Below are 19,183 nucleotides of genomic sequence, written 5' to 3'. Positions count from 1 at the left end.
GCGGAGGCAGTGAGGTGGCTCGAGTCTTGAGACAAGCCTACTCCGTAGTTAGGACGTAAGGTCGTTTTCCAGCAGTAACTGCTCGCTCCGGGAAGTCGGCGGTGCCCTTAGTAACGATGGCTAAACGGACAGCTCTGATAGGTAAATGTGTCTCCTCGGGGCCTCCGGCCATCACGGTGATCCCGGCGCGGCGCCTCGCCAGCCCCTCGCCGAGCCGGGTCCTCTCCCACAGAACGTCGTTTCCTCCCCGGTGAACACCAGTGAGAACCCTAGGCCACCTGAACTCGGTGCTTAAAAGCCCGCGAGGAGTTTGTTGTATTGCTTTGTATATCAATGAAAGGACCTGACCTGAACGACCCGGTGGTCACTTCTTGGTATTGCCAGGCGAGGCTTAAGGGGAAGACTTGAGAATTCGTGTTTAATTTTTGCAAAAGACCTGACTTACTCAGAGCCACCTCAAGACCTGCCCTGAGGTGGAGAAGGCAAATGGACTGAGTAGTCTTTCTTTCCTTTGGATTTTCTCCCTCCATTCCCTCACCAAAAGAATAACCACAAAAAAAAAAAAAAAAGTAAGAAGTAGAGCCAAATATATTCATTTAAAAGTGATTAAGGGGCGCCTGGGTGGCTCAGTCGGTTAAGCGTCTGTCTTCGGCTCAGGTCATGATCTCAGGGTCCTGGGATTGAGCCCCACCTTGGGCTCCCTGCTCGGCGGGGAGTCTGCTTCTCCCTCCTTCCTTTCCTGCTCTCTCTCTCATTATCTCTATCGTGTCTCTCTCTCAGATAAATAGATAAAATCTTTTAAAAAACAAATAAATGATTTAAAAGATTTTTTTCCACGAAGTTGGAAATTTTATTTTTTTAATTCTAGAAGTAACTTCTCCAGTGAGTAAGGGGGAAACAGTTAAAGCATCTAAGTAGAGGATCTTGTGGATAATAACACCTGTCCTCTGTCATATTCCTTTTTGTTATTAAGGTAGCCAGGAAAATTACATACAGAAGTCAGAAACAATGTATTTATTTGTTCTTTGCTAGTAACTTTAATTTTTTAAAACTGGAATTTCACTGTAATGACTCCCACTTTACCCACCATCTTCTATCTAACCTAGCCTGAATTCTCCCAACCTTTTCTATCCAGCACTACTGCAGTATCTTTCATCCTTATACCTTGTCCTACAGGTCCTTTTCCCTGTGCATTCAGTCATTAGCAATGGTGAGCTTCTAGTTGTCACATGTTTTTGTTGCATTGGGTAGGATGACATCATGAATACATGTACTTCCCAGACTACTCTTAGATCACATCCTGAAGTTCACTAGCCTCCCTGATACCTCCACCGGCATTTCCTAGGGCTAACTCTCACTGAGACCAAATGTAGTATCATTTATTGATTGTAATTTCTCCAGTTTTTTTTCCTTTTTTTTTTTTTTTTTTTTGCTGGATTTGGATAATGTTTCAAGTAGGAGGAGTTTGGGAGCAGTGTACACTGGCTTGTTTTATGGAGGCCAGCACAGACATGATGAATTAAAACTTTCTTCTAGAACAGCACTCCAATAGACTTACTGCAATGATAGAAATGTTCTGTGTCAGCTCTGAGCAATATGGTAGCCACTAGCCACATGTGGCCATAGAGCACTTGAAATGGAGCTAGTATTATTAAGGAACAGCATTTTAAAATTTAATTCTAGGGAGACCCGGGTGGCTCCGTCGCTTAAGTGTCTACCTTCGGCTCAGGTCATGATCCCAGGGTCCTGGGATCAAGTCCTGCATCGGGCTCCCTGCTCAGCAGGAAGTCTGTACCCTCTGCTGCTCTGCCTGCTGTTCTCCCTGCTGTTCTCCCTGCTTGTGCTCTCTCTCTGACAAATAAATAAATAAACTTAAAAAAAAAAAGGTGACATTTCAACTCATGATAGAAAATTTTTAAAAAAAATTATAATTTAAATAGCAACCACAGGGCGCCTGGGTGGCTCAGTTGGTTAAGCGACTGCCTTCGGCTCAGGTCATGATCCTGGAGTCCCGGGATCGAGTCCCACATCGGGCTCCCTGCTCAGCAGGGAGTCTGCTTCTCCCTCTGACCCTTCCCCCTCTCATGTGCTCTCTCTCTCTCTCTATCATTCTCTCTCTCTCGAATAAATAAATAAAATCTTAAATAAATAAATAAATAGCAACCACATATGGCTAATGAATGGAATCATTAGTTCTAGAGCATGCCTTTCCTATATCTCTTCCAGACCATATTCAGCTTTGACATCTTCAATACAAAACAAATGTCTCTCCCTTGTCATTTGTCTCCACTCCTCTCCCATTTACTTCTGCAGTCTAGCTTCTGCTTCTGTCCACAGAAATTGCAGACATAAGGTCATCATCCATGCTCTGAATATCACCAAATCACTGACATCTGATACTGGGTTATTTATTCTCTCTCATCCTTCTTTAGCTTCTGAGTCACCCTTGTCCTGGGTTTCCCCTTACTTCTCTGGCCTGTTGATTTATTCCTTCACATACTATGTCTTCACTGAGTGTCTACTATGTGCCAGGATTTTAGGTAATGAGGAAAAAGACACTTGTTCCAGTTTGCATGTAGCTTAGTCTGTGGTACTCATTTTATAAATCAGTGACATTCAAACTAATTGGACCACAACCCAAAAATATGTTTTACCTTATAACCCAATATACATGTATTTGTGTAAATATAACAAAAGTTTCAGGAAAAGATCTTTACTCAAATTACATGCAAAGCATATTAATATTTTCTATACTTTTTTTTCTTTTTTTTAAGGCTGGTGGAGACCTATGTCACTGATTTCATGACCTACTCATGTTTGAAAACCTTACCCTGCATGCCAGGACTTCTCAGGCTCTGATGCTAGTCTATGACCATCTCATGCATCATGCAGCCTGCTTTCTCTGAGACCCCTTGTGGCCCCTACCCATGGCTACTATTCCTTTGTTGGAACACTATCTCCACCCAGACTCCCCACAGATCACATTCTGAGATCCAGCAGCTTCTGAGACCACTGGCCTTTGCAAGGGTTACCTCTCACTGAGTACAAATATTATTTTATCCCCTTTCCCAAATCCTGCTTGTATATTTTGTTGGTGAATGGTTCTACCATCCACCCATTTACCTAGGGAGAAACATAGAAGACATCCTAAATGAATCCACCTGTCTTCACTCTGCAGTACATTAAGTATCATTAGAGATCCCTCCTCTCCATTTGATTGCCATTGCTTCAGTTTAGACCTTCCCCACCTCCATTGTAGATAATGTACCTCAAGACTCTTCTTAATCAACTCTGTCCAATAGAACTTTCAACAGTGATAGAAATTTCTGTATCTGCACTGTCTAATACGGTGTTCACTAGCCATGTGTAGGACTCTGGAAACTTTAAAATGTGGCTAGTGCAACTGAACTAAATTTTTAAGTTTAAATAGCCATATGTTGGGGTGCCTGGCTGGCTCAGTCAGTGGAGCATGCAACTCTCAATCTCAGGGTTGTGAGTTCAAGCCCCACGTTGGATGTAGAGATTACTTAAAATCTTTAAAAATTACTAAGTAGCCATATGTGGCTAGTGGCGAATGTATTGGATAGCACAGGTCTCCGTGATCTCCCTGCCACAAGTGTGCCCCCTTCCAGTCCCTCACGCAGATAAACAACAAATCAACCCTTGTTGATTAAGTTACTGAATGAAATGTAAAAATACGAAAGCCACATAAAGATGTCAGTAACACCATCAGTTTCTAGATAGTATCACAAGTCAGCTCTTTATCAATGAAGTAAAATTTTCTCAAGCTTTTGTTTTTATTTTTTTTTTTTAGAGACAGTGTGAGTGGGTGTGGTGGGGGTGGGGAGGGGCAAAGGGAGAGGGAGAGAATTAAGCAGACTCCACACCCAGCGTGGAGCATGATGCAGGGCTCAGTCTCACTATCCTGAGATCATGACCTGAGCTGAAATCAAGAGTAGGACGCTTAACTGACAGCCACCCAGGCACCCCATCAGGCTTTCATTGGTAACTTTTATTTTTTTAATTTCTTCACAGAAATACTCTAAATTACCTTCATCTTTAAAAACTTTTTTTGTTGTTAACTACCTTTCTATGTTCTTTGATTTTTTTTTTCTCTACCTTGAGTTAAATGTTTAATACATATCACCATCTCCTAATGAAACATAATAGTTTACTAATGTATAGTGACAGAAAGTAGATCAGTGGTTGCCTAGGGGAGAGAAACAAGGGAGTACAAGCTGGTACACAAACTTGTGGGTAGTGGATGTGTTCTCTATCTTGATTGTAGTGAGAATATGATTTGTGTATACATGTCAGGACTTTTCAAATTGTACATTTCACAGCGCAGAGCACTAACCACTATAGGATCACGGTGAGCTACCAGGCACCTGTTTAAATTGTACATTTCAATATGTGAGATTTTGTGTCTATTATACTCCAATAAAGCTTTTTTAAAAAATTTGGTTGGAAACTTGCTCTGAGAAATACATAATGTAAAATTTGCTAATAAATGTTAAAGGGACGGCCTATATTACTAAAATCCCTGAATTATATCTACCCTTGTTAAACCTGCTGAGTTTTTGAGAAATAAATTATTTTCCCTTAACTTGTCATCTCATTAAATAATAAAAACAGCCAACACATATGCAGTGTTAACCCTCTACCAGGTACTGTTCTTTTTTTTTTTTTTTTTTTTTTTTATTTGACAGAGACACAGCCAGAGAGGGAACACAAGCAGGGGGAGTGGGAGGAGAAGGAGGCTTCCTGACGAGCAGGGAGCCCGATGGCAGATGCTTAATGACTGAGCCACCCAGGCGCCCCAGGCAGACCCTTTTCTATTCCATATGAAGTTATGGAATTGAGCCACCCAGGCGCCCCTACCAGGTACTGTTCTGAGTGGGTTTATATCATTGTTCCTCATGACAACTAACAAGTATATTGTACCTCTTTTTTTTTGTTAAGATTTTATTTATTTATTTGACAGAGACACAGTGAGAGAGGGAACACAAGCAGGGGGAGTGGGAGAGGGAGAAGCAGGCTTCCCGCAGAGCAGGGAGCCCGATGCGAGGCTCGATCCCAGGACCCTGGGATCAGGACCTGAGCCAAAGGCAGACGCTTAACGACTGAGCCACCCAGGCGCCCCTGTACCTCTATTTTTAAATTGAAAAAATATAAGGACTAGAGATTAAATAACTTGCCCAAGATCATACTGCTGGTAAGTCATGGCACCAGTCTTTTGAACTCAGACAGTCCAGGCCGTTAGGCACAATAATATACTGTCTCAATTAAGCTTTATACAGAAAAGTATTTAACATTATTTAAAATATCTTTAGGGGCACCTGGGTGGCTCATCAGTTAAACATCTGCCTTTGGCTCAGGTCATGATCTCAGGGTCCTGGGATCGAGCCCCACATCGGGCTCCCCACTCCGCGGGGAATCTGCTTCTCCCTCTCCCTCTGCTGCTCCCCCTGCTTGTGCTTTCTCTCGCTCTTTCTGTCAGATAAATAAAATCTTAAAAAAAGTAAAAACAAAATATTTTTAGTAACACATGTTAAGTTTAAATGTACCTACTTAAATTTTAAATGCCTCAAAATCTGTGAAAGGAACCGAAATCAAAGGATTTTCTAAAGATGCTACAAGTTTGCATGTGATATTAGTATTACTTATACGACTGCTCCTAAAGTGCCTTTAAAGTGGTTTCAGTCATAAAATCTGATTTTATCCTTATCATGTATTTTACTTTAATTTTCCCCTAAAAGTTATGCCTCATAATTTTAAGCTCATTTTCCAAACCTTATTTTGTGAACCAGTGATTCCTACATGTGAGTTTTGAATATAATTTTTATCTGACATAACTTTTTTAATTTATTTAAATTCAAATTAACATATACTGTATTAATAGTTTCAAGGGTAGAATTTAGTGATTCATCAGTTGCATATAACACCCAGTGCTCATTACATCAAGTGCCCTCCTTAATGCCCATCAGCCAATTACCCCTTCCCCCCACCCACCACCCTCCAGCAACCCTGTTTGTTTCCTAGAGTTTAGCATCTCTTATGGTTTGCCTCCCTATTTTCATCTTATTTTATTTTTCCTTCCCTTCCCCTATGTTGATCTGTTTTGTTTCTTAAATTTCACATATGAGTGAAATCATGCTATTTGTCTTTCTCGGACTGCCTTATCTCGCTTAGCATAATACCCTCTAGTTCCATCCATATTGTTGCAAATGGCAAGATTTTGTTCCTTTTTGATGGCTAATATTACACTATGTATATAGACCACATCTTTATCCATTCATCTGTCGATGGACATCTGGGCTCATATTTTAGCTACAGTCGACACTGCTGCTATAAACATTGGGGTGCATGTGCCCTCTTGAAACACTATGTATCCTTTGGATAAATACCTAGTAGTGCAATTACTTGGTCATAGGGTAGCTCTATTTTTAACTTTTAAAGAACCTCCATACCATTTTCCAGAGTGGCTGCACCTGTTTGCATTCCCACCAATAGTGTAAGAGGGTTCCCCTTTCTCCACATTCTCATCAACATCTGTTGTTTGCTGAATTGTTAATTTTAGCCGTTCTGGCTGGTGTGAGGTGGTATCGTGGTTTAGATTTGTATTGCCCTAATGCCGAGTGATGTTGAGCATTTTTTCATGTGTTTGGCATAACTTTAAAAAAATAAAAGCAGTAAGGACTAAGAAATTTCAGGGGGTGAGAAAAAGACTAAGAAATTTCATCACTAAGGACTAAGACATCATTAAAGATTAGGAAAAAGCTTGTATTTTAAATGTCGGTCATCTTTATCCCTCGACAAATACTCTAGTTTTGTGCTACACCAAGTTTATCCAGTTCATCTGTATCTAGTTTACTAGAGCTTTCCACAATTAGTTTACTACATAAATGTAAAAATAAGTAGCATTCTTTGATTGAATCAGTGCCCGAGACTTTAAGTTGGCTGCAGAATTTAAGCTGCACAACTTCCAATCATTTCCTATTAAGAGTGCTGTTTCTATTTTTCAATTTTGTATTTAAATTCTAGTTAGCTAAAATAGACTGTAATACTGGTTTCAGGAGTAGAATTCAGTGGTTCATCACTTACATATAAACAGCGAGTACTCAACACAAGGGCCCTCCTTAATACCCATCATTCATTTAGTCCATCCCCAGCACCCCCCTCCACTCCATCAACCCTCAGTTTGTTCTCTATAGTTAAGACTCTCCTATGGTTTGCATCCCTCTGAGTGCTGTTTAAATTAAAAGACGTTTAGTCTCTACTACCCAAAGCAAACTACACATTTAAAGCAATCCCTCTCAAAATACCACCAGCATTTTTCACAAAGCTAGAACAAACAATCCTAAAATTTGTATGAAGCCAGAAAACACCCCGAATACCAAAGCAATCTTGAAAAAAAGCAAAGCTGAACGCATGGCCATTCCAGACTTCACAAGCTATAGTATAAAGCTGTAGTCATCAAGAAATTATAGTACTAGCACAAAAACACACACATAGATCAATGGAACAGAATAGAAAACCCAGAAAAGGACCCACAACTGTATGGTCAACTAATCTTAGACAAAGTAGAAAACAATATCCAATGGAAAAAAGACAATCTCTTCAACAAATGGTGTTGGGAAAACTGGACCACTTTCTTACACCATACACAAAAATAAATCCAAAATGGATGAAAGATTTAAATGAAACATCAAAATCCTAGAGGCAGCAATCTCTTTGACCTGAGCCATAGCAACTTCTTACTATTTTTTTTAAGATTTTATTTGAGAGAGAGAGAGATAGCAAGAGAGAGAGCACAAGCAGGGAAGAGAGCGAGAAGCAGGTTTCCTGTGAGCAGGGAGCCCGATGTGGGGCTCAGTCCTAGGACCCTGAGATCATGACCTGAGCCAAAGGCAGACGCTTAATTGAGCCACCCAGGCACCCTCACAACTTCTTACTAGACACGTCTCTGGAGGCAAGGGAAACAAAAGCAAAAATGGACTATCAGGACTTCACCAAGATAAAAAGCTTCTGCACAGTGAATGAAACAGTAAATAAAACTAAAAGGCAGCCTATGGAATGGGAGAAGGTATTTGCAAATGACATATCTGATAAAACGTTAGGATCCAAAATCTAGAAAGAACTTAACAAACTCAATACCCGAAAACCAAATAATCCAGTTAAGAAATGGGCAGAAGACATGACTAGACATTTTTCCAAAGACATCCAGATGGCTAACGGGCACATGAAAAGATGCTCAACAACACTAATCATCAGGGAAATACAAATCAAAACCACGATGAGATATTTCACACCTGTCAGAATGGCTCAAATTGACAACACAGGAAACAACATGTTGACAAGGATGCAGAGAAAGGGGAACCCTCTTATACTGCAAATTGGTACAGCCACTCTGGAAAACAGTACGGAGTTTCCTCAAAAAGTTAAAAATAGAGCTACCCTATGACCCAGCAATTGCACTATTAGGTATTTACACAAAAGATATAAAAACACAGATTCAAAGGGGCACATGCACCCCCAATCTTTATAGCAGCACTATCCACAATAACCAAAATATGGAAAAAGCCCAAATGTCCATCAACTGATGAATGGATAAAGATGTGGTGTACACACACACAAAATAGAATATTACTCAGCCATCAGAAAGAATGAAATCTTGCCATTTGCAATGAGAAGGATGGAACTAGAGTGTATGATGCTAAGTGAAACAAGTCAGTTACAGAAAGACAAATACCACATGATTTCACTCGTGGAACTTAAGAAACAAAACAGATGAACAAGGGGAAGGAGAAAAATAGAGGGAAACAAACCATAAGAGACTCAACTATAGAGAACAAACTGTTGATGGAGGGATGGGGGCAGGGGGCTAAATGGGTGTTGGGTATTAAGGAAGGCACTTGTAATGACAAGCACTGGGTATTATATGTAAGTGATGAATCACTAAATTTGAGTCCCGAAACCAATATTACACTATATGTTAACTGGAATTTAAATAAAAAATTTGAAAAAATATATTTAAAAGACATTTAATCCTCTGTGTCACATCATTGTGTTATTGATGCAATTTGTAAGTTGTTTTTTTCTTATATTCTGAAAACCATTTTGATTTGGCTTTACAATATGTTTGCAACTTGAAATTAATAAAAATCCTCATTGCTTAAAAAAATAAAATCTGCAATTCAGAAGTTTGTTATGTTGTCTATTCTTTCCTGTTCTCATTCTAGATTGTTAGATTTCACTTTTCTGTACTTGGCTCTTTCTACTATTGGAAAACTGCCAGTTGACATCTGTGGAGTTATTTGGGAAGGAATAGAAGCTTTCATGTTCGGGGCACCTGGGTGTCTCAGTTGGTTAAGCAACTGCCTTTGGCTCAGGTCATGATCCTGGAGTCCTGGGATTGAGTCCCGCATCGGGCTGCCTGCTGAGCAGGGAGTCTGCTTCTCCCTCTGACCCTCCTCCCTCTCATGCTCTCTCTCTCTCATTCTCTCTCTCAAATAAATAAATAAAATCTTTAAAAAAAAAAGAAGCTATCATGTTCTAGAGGCCAGTGTTTTTATTACAAATGGGACTGAAATTGGAATACTTGAATAGAAACATTGTATTTAGTAATACAGGAACTAAATGAAATTGAAACTGTTCTCAGTCTTTATAACACTGTAACAGCAAGCCTTCCAAATTTTATTTGATCAGGCTCACATTTCAAACAATGGATTGAAATAGTGGTCTATACCCTTAATTTTGCTTACTTACCTTTCATTTTCCCCTCAACTGCAATGTAAAGCATGTACTATGTGCCACATGCCCCCAATGAATAAATATTCAGTACTTTTACTCCCCTTTTCTGTCTCTCTCTAAACCACTAACAGTGCCCTCTGGTCAAACCCAATGGACTGATGTTGCCATGGCATTACTGGACTTACGCAAGCATTGGGCACTGACCATTTCCTCACATGGGATCCAAAACCTCACATGTCTTGCGGTGCCTGTGTGGCTCAGTAGGTTAATTGTCCAAGTCTTGGTTTCAGCTCAGGTCGTGATCTCGGGGGCCTGGGATCGAGCCCCATGTTAGGCTCTGTGTTCAAGGCAGAGTGTGCTTGGGATTCTCTCCCTCTACAGGTGTGCTCTCTCTCTCTCAAATGAATAAATCTTTTTTAAAAAGGGCCATATGCACCCCAATGTTCATAGCAGCAATGTCTGCAATAGCCAAACTGTGGAAAGAGCCAAGATGCCCTTCAACAGATGAATGGATAAGGAAGATTTAGGCCATATATACAATGGAATATTACTCAGCCATCAGAAAGGATGAATACCCAACTTTCCCATCAACATGGATGGGACTGGAGGAGATTATGCTAAGTGAAATAAGTCAAGCAGAGAAAGTCAATTATCATATGGTTTCACTTATTTGCAGAACATAAGGAATAGCATGCAGGACATTAGGAGAAGGATGGGAAAAATGAAGGGGGGGGAATTGGAGGGAGAGATGAACCATGAGACACTATGGACTCTGAGAAACAAACTGAGGGTTTTAGAGGGGAGGGGGTTGGGGGGATGGGTGAGCCCTGTGATGGGTATTCAGGAGGGCATGTACTGCATGGAGCACTGGGTGTTATACGAAAACAATGAATTGTGGATCACCACATCAAAAACTAATGATGTATTATTGTATTGTGACTAACATAATAAAATAAAAATAAATGATTGTAAATACAGACGGCATCTTATGCCTCTTGTGGCCTGAAAGGACAACAAAGTTTGTACTGAAAGGCAACCATCCGGGTCAGAGATTTTCAAGTTGACAGATATGCACATAACTTCATCTTGACCTTCTTTCTTTCACTAAACTCAGTATTCCTGTTCTGATTGTTATCCCCCTCTGTAATGACTCCCACAGAAAACAAAAATCCACCCCCCCTGCATTTTCTCTCCACTGAGTTCTTTCCTCCATAGCTACACAAAAGAAAGGTGTCTAATCCAGACCTCTTTCATATGACAGTTTGTCAAATTTTGTGTACAATCATGGACATGTTTCTCTTTTGCAGGTTAAATATCCCCAGCCCCTTCGATTATGTAATAATTTATCACTATCCTAGTCACTCCTCGAAATTGGCCAATTGTGTCAGTGTCCCATGCTGAACAGTGAGTCCAGAAATGTCCTAATTAATCCATTTCTCAGGCCTGAAAGGCTTTGTAATTATTCTTAACTAGTCACCTTCTGCATAACATTACCTTATCTACATATGGCACTTTACAGCAAGCACATTTTCCTTTTCTACTTCTCCCACCTCCATCCCTTCCTGGTTCAGGCCCTCAACCCCGGGCCTGCATCCTGTGTCCGTTTTTTGCTTCCTTGCCTGCTGCTGCCATCCCTGTACTCCTTACACAATACTGCCACATGTGCGTCAGCAAACACACATTGAGCACCTGTGATGTGCAGTGCTCCTGCTTCAGGGCATCGTTTATGATCTCAGTGGAAGACACTGAAGTCTCAACATTTGGACAAGGAGCTCTGCCTAGCAGCTCTTGAAGAGGCGGCTGGAAAGCAGACCAGGAGCATCCCCAACCCTGGCAGTGAGCCCTTGCGCGGGTCGTTAATTTGCGAGAACCTCCTTGGCAGAGCTGTGGGGAGGATTAAGCGCGGTATTGGGTCCCAAGAGGCCACACTCAAGTGTGGCCTCACTAACTTACTACTGGGATGATTTGGGAGGGTGGCCCCCGCGATCGCTCCACGCCAGGAACCTGTTAGCCGGGAGGCGGCAGCAGCAGCGAGAACTCCCGTCCGCTTTCCCGCGGGCGTGCGCGAACAGCTGGAAGACTACCCTGAGCACGCGGAACTCCGCCACAGCAGCCTGAGACCGTGCGCAGAGAGCCCTTTCCTCTGATTGGGCGGGACCAGCCGGGGGCGGGGGGAGCGGACAAAAGAGAAGGCAGAGATGGGTTAAGCATGGGAAGAAGGCGGAGCCTTGTCAGAGAGGGAGGCGGTTTTTGGCTCCCAGTGGTAGCCCTGCCCCCTTGCCGCGTTTTGGGCCAGGGCTGACGACGCTGAACAGTCAGCGGGGAGTTATTACGCCTTCTAGTCATCCCAGCAACCGGTGACGCGGCCCGCATGAGGCCGACCACTGGCCAGCCGGGGAAAGCGGGACTGGAGCGTGACTCCCTATCCCGAGGCGCCTTCCCAGCTCCCCCCAGTCGGCGGCCGCGCGCTCCGCCAGCCCCTTCCTCCCTTCAACGCCCTAGTCCCGAAGTCTGGGAGGCGGGGGTCGGCGAGCCCTCTGAGTGGGAACCGCGTGGCGTACAAGGAGCCAGTCGGCGACCGGTGAGGGGACTGAGGGGCTGGGAGGGCAGGGTTGGCGCGGGGCAGCGATCCCCAACTGTCGCCCGTCTTCTCCCCTTCGCTCCTGGCGGTTAGCGTCTGCAGCTGTCGGGAGCGCCGCCCCGGCGACAAGTGACGCGGAGGCACGGCGGAACGTGCGATTGGTCAGTTGACGCTCGCGGCCGCCAGGCGGCCTGCTCCTTCCAGGCCTTGCCCTCTGCCTGTCCTTCCCCGTCTTCCCCCGGTGACCTTCGGGGCCGGCAGCCCCACGACGCAGACATCGCCAGGCTAAGACGGCTTAAAAAGGGCAATGTCAGGCTTCTTCGGCGTTAATCGACCCCCCACTGCTCACTACGTTTTTGGTGTGCTGGCGCCAAGGGCGAGGACCTGGGGTAGGACCGCGGGTGGGAAGTTTCGCCCAAGGAGAATCTGCCTAGCAACTCGTGACGAAAGTTGACTGAGGCGCCCGGGATTGGCTGGGCTGCGACCTACTCAGGTGTGAGCACTTTCCCGTTCAGTACCAGGTAACAAGCCTTAAATTGAGTAACCAGGCTCCCAGATTACTCCGAAAGCTCCCGGGGTGTGGCGTGGGGCTACAGAATACCCACGCTGCTCTAACCATGTGAAGAAGGGTTCTTTGGGGGTCGGGGAAGGACTTAAAAAATTTGCAGAACGTTTAGGATCCTTAAGGTAGAGGTAGGAGTCAGACCCTGTATTCAGGATCCCTCTTCAGAGGAAGTGTCCTGAAGAGGGTAAAACCTAAAGACTCAGCAACCACAGTTCTCAGACTTATACATATTCTAACCTTCTTTTCATATAAAACATCCTAATAGCTTCCTTTACTGAGTTTTCCCAGGCAGGAGTGCCAGACACCTGACGTCCCCTGTCCAAGGTCACACGGCTAGTAATGGAAGAACCAGAATTAGGACACTTACCTCTGTGCTTCCCGTGCGGATGTTACAGTTCCATTTCAATAAACCAAAGCAGAGTATTTGCAGTATATGCAGTAGATATAGCTATGGAGGATAAGAGAGGCCTCCTCCTCCAATAACCTAATATTTGAAAGAATTGTATTCCCGATTAAAACGTCATTTTTAAAAAGCATTGAGTGCTCTCTGTGTGCCCAACGTCTTGCTAGGCCCAGGGAAGGTGCAAAACACCATGTGTTGTCCCTTCCCACATCCCAGTCCTGGGGTGCTCTGCCCCATTTGGGTTGCAGTTTTGCCCATGTGTCAAAGGAACATAGAAAACAGACTATCTTACTATGTATGTTCTCTCCCTGCCAACATCCCCATCTTCTCCACACTTCCCAGTTCACAGGAAAATCTTGGTGAAGGCCAAACTTCCAAAAGAGTGTACTTGGATCATGATCAGGCTTGGGCACCTGGGATGGAAAGCAGCTGTCATTCCTATTTCCAGCAGTTCTTGACACATGCCAGCCTGGCTCTGAAGCTGAAACGGGCAACTTCTTTTGAAGTACTGGACCTTGTTTCTGTTAGGTCGGGAGTAGCCATTCTGGTGCTCTAGATTCCACACTCCACCCTTACCTAGAAAAGGGGCTGAAGCCTTCCTAGAATGGATTGGGACTACTATTCCCTGTTACTTTCATTGATTATTCAGAATAAAGCCAAGTAAGGGGATGGGGCTGTGGGGTGGGAAGGTGCTCAGCAGAGCTTGTCTGAGGAGGGGTTATTGGAGCAGAGCCCCGAATGAAGAGGGGAAGGGACTTTACAGGTGGAACTATAAATGGAAAGGCCCCAAAGTAGGCAATTAATGTGAATAATACATTTCATTTAACGCAATATATTCAAAATACTACCATTTCAACATATAATCAACATTAAACATTATTAATGAGATATTTTGCATTCTTTTTTCATACTCTTTGAAATTAGGAGTGTATTTGACCCTTACAGCATATCAATTTGGACCAGCCACATTTCAAGTGCCCAGTCACATATGGCTCATGGCTACTGTAGTGCACAGTACATCTGGGACAGCCCTCAGCCCCACTCCTGCACCACTTTTACCCAGCTTTGGCTTCACAATGGAGGAATTGCAAGATGATCACTTGTCTCTTCATCCTGCCCCAGAAATACTGGCCTGGCAGAACAGATAACCAGGGAAGAAAATCTTTGTACTAACTGAAGGACACAACTCAGAAGAAAAAGAACTAAACTGCTCTCATGTTAGATTGTTAGTTAATGTACTAAATCCTGATTAATTACCATACTCTTGATCTGTAATATGTTAGATATGGTTAGATGTGGTATGAAATACCTGCAGTATCTTTATTAAGAAACAAAAGTAAAGTGATATATAAAACTCAGTTTATTTTTAATCACTTATGAATGTTAACTTTTCATTAGCTTATCTTAGTACCTGTTTTTAATTACATATATAGTATTTGTAAATATTTGTAAGTATTAAATGCTTGAAAAGTATGAAATATTTTATTTTTTTCTAAAATATTTTGAAGTATTGAACGATTAAGACTTTTCACCAACTCACACATAATTACCGCCTTCCCTCTTTCCAAGCCCTCCTGTACTTATTTTTTTTCCTCCTGTACTTACTTTTTTACTTAAAATGAACTTGGTAGTATAATAACTTGAAAACTCTCAATTGGGAAAGTGGTTAGGACAGTCTAGAAATTATTCCTTTTTTTTTTACAGTAATATTTTATTACGTTTTTTCTTTCAGATTTCCTCCCAGGCATAGACCCCTATGCTTCCAGGGCAAACTCCAGCATGGGGTGAGGTACAGAAGAGAGACTTGAGGGGTGTACTCTGGCACTCAGTTACCAAACCTGCGCCCTAGATCAGGGTCTGTCTCACCACATCTGTAATGGGGAGAAATTGTATCTTTGTTTATATGCCATTTATGTATGCATGTTTGTGTTTGTACATTTGTCTTACCTTCCTTAGGCCCGTGCCCTAGGAGGCAGAGGGTGGGTTCCCAGAAACTTGGCCTGAGAGGTGCCATGGTCCCTGGAGTCCCTCAAGTGAGGTGGAACCCTCACCAGCATGTGCATTGCTCTCTTTGACATTTGGATCAAACATTGAGTCCTGAGGGAAGGTTTGACTCACATGAGAGCAAACATTCTTTTGAACTGACAACCCAGAATAGAGCCCAAGTATCTGGGCTAAAAGTTCCCTCTGGAAGAACTGAGAGAATCTCTCTAAAGACTGCTTTCAGGTCTGCAGAGGGGTTCCTGCCCCTGCTTGCAGCTTTTGCTTAAACTCATTCTCTGTGAATGAGATGTCTGGGATTTAAAATACTGAAGACCAAACAAACAAACAAACAAACAAACAAAAAACAAAAAGGAGAAAGAAAGTGTGTGGGAGAGGAGTGTGATAGATGAAACAGAATAGCAAAATGTAGATAGATGCTAAAGGTGAGGGAGTGATTTGTGATATTATTTAGTTTTTTATATTTGAAAATGTCCATTAAAACAATACCCTCCTCCCCTTCTTTCTCTCCCTGCCTCTGTCCCCTTTGCTCGATGTAAATTCATGTTTTCCCTCTTACTTCATCCCTGCAGGGTACAGAACATCCTGCTCCAAAAGCATGAGAAGAGAACATCCTGTATTGGCCACTCCTGCCCAGTGTAGAGAGGAGCAAAACTCCAGAGCCCACCCCTGAAGGTTTGTGGCTTTCAAGGCTTTTTTTCAATGGATCCCATTTATGGGGTGTTTTAACCAGAACTCTGGGTATTTATGATGTTTCCATCTACCAATAAGAAAACTACTGCTGACCATTTTGTTTGCTCCCTCTCCCTGACCTGTTGAGTGACACAGCCTATAACTCTTAGCAACTATATCTAATCTCCACTGAATTTAGCTGGGACCAGTCCATTAGCCTTGAGGAGAGTAGTCAGTGATGAGGCCCACAGGAGGTTCTATACAGAAAGGCTGATCCTGCTCCCAGACCACTACCTGGACCAACTTGTCAAGAGGATTCAGGGATAACATTTGAGATAAAGGGGATAGCAGATCAGATCCCATTCCCATAAAGGGGCTTCTCTACTACTCTGGGTTCTCAGATCCCTGGAGATAGGGCAATGAGAAAAGTCTGCAGAATATTTGCAAAGAACTTGGATGACCTGAGAATTAGGAAGGAATGCTTCTTCCTTCTCCACAGGTTTCCTGAAAATGTGAAAAGCACTTCTAGGATAATGCCATTAACTTTTAATACTATTCTTTGTGGATTATTCATGTTCCTTTTTGCCCCTTTCCTGGGTCCTGAGTTGCTTTCTCAAGGCTAGGCCAGAGAACTTTGAGGCTGTGTCCTGGTGCGGAGTGATTATCAGGTACTGTCCAGAGCCAAGGTGCAATACTTTGGGGTCTCTTAGATAACCATCCCTTGCCCAGGCCCCAGCCCTTTCTGAGACTTTTGCCCAGACTGCTGCTTCTGTACAGGTTTATGCTTCATCTCATTGCCCTCCTTGTCCTTCCAGCTCAGATCTGGCTGGGTTCACATTGGTGACTTAGGAAACCAGGGTCTCAGAGGAAGGTGTTGATGTGGTTTAGGCCCAGGGGCCTTCTCATTGCCCATCCCCCCTTGGTGTTGCCTAGTGCATCTCCAGGCCAAGACCTCTGATCTAAGGACAGAAAACAGGCTGGGTACTCCTCATCCCCTGCCGAGCAGAGTTTTGGAAGCAGACTCCCTCTCTGAATCCCTCCTGCCCTTCCTGGTGGCATGAGGACACCCCCCCCAATATTTCTAGGAGTTTATGGCTTTGCCTCCTCTTGGAGAATGGAATCCAGGAGATGGCCTAGCTTAGGGAATTACAAGGAACAGGGGCCCTGTGCTTGCCTCTCCATTCCCCAAGGTGTAGGGGTTGCAGCTGTTACTGTGGCTTACAGTGACTTTCTCCGTGTAGAGCTCAGGGTGAAGGGTGAACCTGGCTGCAGCCCACCCTAGAAAAAGCTGCAGAGCCCCCCCACAAAAGAAGGAACCTGGAACCTGCAGACCCGTTTTCCAGGCCTCCCCTTCTTCCCTCTGCTACTCCCTTTGTAGGCCTTCAGAAAACTGAAAGCAGCGCGCAGTTTGAGGCGGCAGACCCCGGCGTGGGAGTGGCAAACTCCAGCCTGGATCCCGAGCGCCCCCCAGCCTAGCCCTCACCATGCTCGCTGCATCAGAGACGGTGGCGGCCGCGGCAGGAAGGCCTTACGTGTGCAGTGAGTGTGGCAAGAGCTTCCGCTACAGTTCGGTGCTGCTGCGCCACGAGCGTGCCCATGGCGGCGACAGCCGCTACCGCTGCCTTGACTGCGGTGAGCGCTACGCACTGGCAGCCGACCTCCGTGCACACCGATGCGCCCACGCTGGCCAGACGCTCTACATCTGCAACGAGTGCGGCCAGAGCTTCCGTCACAGTGGCCGCCTTGACCTGCACCAGAGCACACACAGACAGCGCAGCCGCTCCTGCCCTTGCCGCACCTGTGGCCGCAGCTTCACACACCTCTCGGCTCTGCTGCTGCACCGCCGCCGCCGGCATCCCCCCGAGCAGCCCTGCCGCTGTCCCTTGTGCGCCCGCGCCTTCCGTCAGAGCGCGCTGCGCTTCCACCAGGCGCGGGCACACCCGTGGGGGACACCTATCCAGCCTCTCGACCCGCTCCACCGCTGTGCACAGTGCCCACGGGCCTTCCACAGCTACGCAGGGCTGCGGAGCCACGCACGCGTCCACGCGGCCCGGAGCACTGGTGACGCCACAGCTGATCAGCCCAACGCTCTGGGTACACACCAGTGCAGTGTGTGCGGGAAGAGTTTTGGCAAGAGCTCCACACTAACACGACACCTGCAGACGCACTCAGGTGAGAAGCCTTTCAAGTGCCCGGAGTGTGGAAAGGGCTTCTTGGAGAGCGCCACGCTGGTGCGCCATCAGCGAACGCACACGGGTGAGAAGCCCTATGCGTGTGGGGACTGTGGGCGCCGCTTCAGCGAAAGTTCCACCCTGTTGCGCCACAGGCGGAGCCATCAGGGAGAGCGGCCACACGCATGCGCCACGTGTGGCAAGGGCTTCGGGCAGCGCTCCGACCTAGTGGTGCACCAGCGCATTCACACGGGTGAGAGGCCCTTCCCGTGCGCCGAGTGCGGCCGCCGCTTCAGCGACCGCTCTGACCTTACCAAGCACCGGCGCACACACACAGGTGAGAAGCCCTACCATTGTGAGTTGTGTGGCAAACGCTTCACATGCGTATCCAACCTCAACGTGCACCGACGCAACCACGCTGGGCACAAGCCCCACAAGTGCCCCGAGTGCGGCAAGGCCTTCAGTGTAGGCTCCAAGCTGGCGCTGCACCGCAAGACTCACCTGGGCGAGCGGCCGGCGGAATGTGCGGAGTGTGGCAAGTGTTTCAGCCACAGCCGCTCGCTCTCCCAGCACCAGCGGGCCCACACGCGCGCTCGGGCCGCCACCCAGGCCACCCAAGCCACCGTAGGGGCTGCACTCATCTTTGCTGGGCAGGCAGAACAGGAAAAGCTGGACTTTTTGTGTCCTAGTTGAGGGACACTTGCTGAGAAGCTTCTCTGTATTAGGCTAAGCAAGTACAGATACATTGCCACAGGGAGGTGGGCACCTCCCGGACGGAGGTCTATGTAGACAGCGTGGCTGTCGGTCGCCTTTCCACATCTTCAATGGTAGCCCTTCACCTGGACGGCTGCCGCGCTCCTACATCTACTTCCCTGGTCAGCTCTTCCTGTCCACCAAACTCCCTGCCCTCCCCCTGGGGTGTAGGAAAACCTCCTAGACAGGGAAGGGAGCCCAGGTATTGGTATGTTCCCATTGCTACTGCTGTGCCCTCAGAGGTTTTCCTGTTTTCCGACCTGTGTTCTATCTTCTCTCGTCCC

At 45.3% G+C, this 19,183-nt stretch overlaps 2 protein-coding genes across 8 annotated transcripts in view; one reads left to right on the top strand and one right to left on the bottom strand.

Moving 5' to 3' along the window:
- Nucleotides 1-11,852, bottom strand: part of SH3BP5L (SH3 binding domain protein 5 like) — a 24,732-nt gene extending 12,880 nt beyond the window's left edge. Inside the window, exon 1 of the mRNA XM_027604291.2 lies at nucleotides 11,707-11,852. The gene's annotated coding sequence lies outside the window, so the exon portion shown is untranslated. The remainder of the gene's footprint in view (nucleotides 1-11,706) is intronic.
- Nucleotides 10,636-19,183, top strand: part of ZNF672 (zinc finger protein 672) — a 14,646-nt gene continuing 6,098 nt past the window's right edge. The window contains exons 1-4 of one of the 7 annotated variants that reach the window (XM_027604285.1): nucleotides 10,636-11,589; nucleotides 15,035-15,157; nucleotides 15,876-15,978; nucleotides 17,354-18,849. In XM_027604285.1, the coding sequence (XP_027460086.1) occupies nucleotides 17,460-18,839 (1,380 nt within the window). In that variant the 5' untranslated portion in view covers nucleotides 10,636-11,589; nucleotides 15,035-15,157; nucleotides 15,876-15,978; nucleotides 17,354-17,459 and the 3' untranslated portion in view covers nucleotides 18,840-18,849. The other 6 variants (XM_027604289.1, XM_027604282.1, XM_027604286.1 and 3 more) reach the window with 6 other exon arrangements.

The sequence above is a fragment of the Zalophus californianus genome, chromosome 5, assembly GCF_009762305.2.
Source record: "Zalophus californianus isolate mZalCal1 chromosome 5, mZalCal1.pri.v2, whole genome shotgun sequence".
Lineage (NCBI taxonomy): Eukaryota > Metazoa > Chordata > Mammalia > Carnivora > Otariidae > Zalophus > Zalophus californianus.
This window is presented reverse-complemented; position numbering and strand designations above follow the sequence as displayed.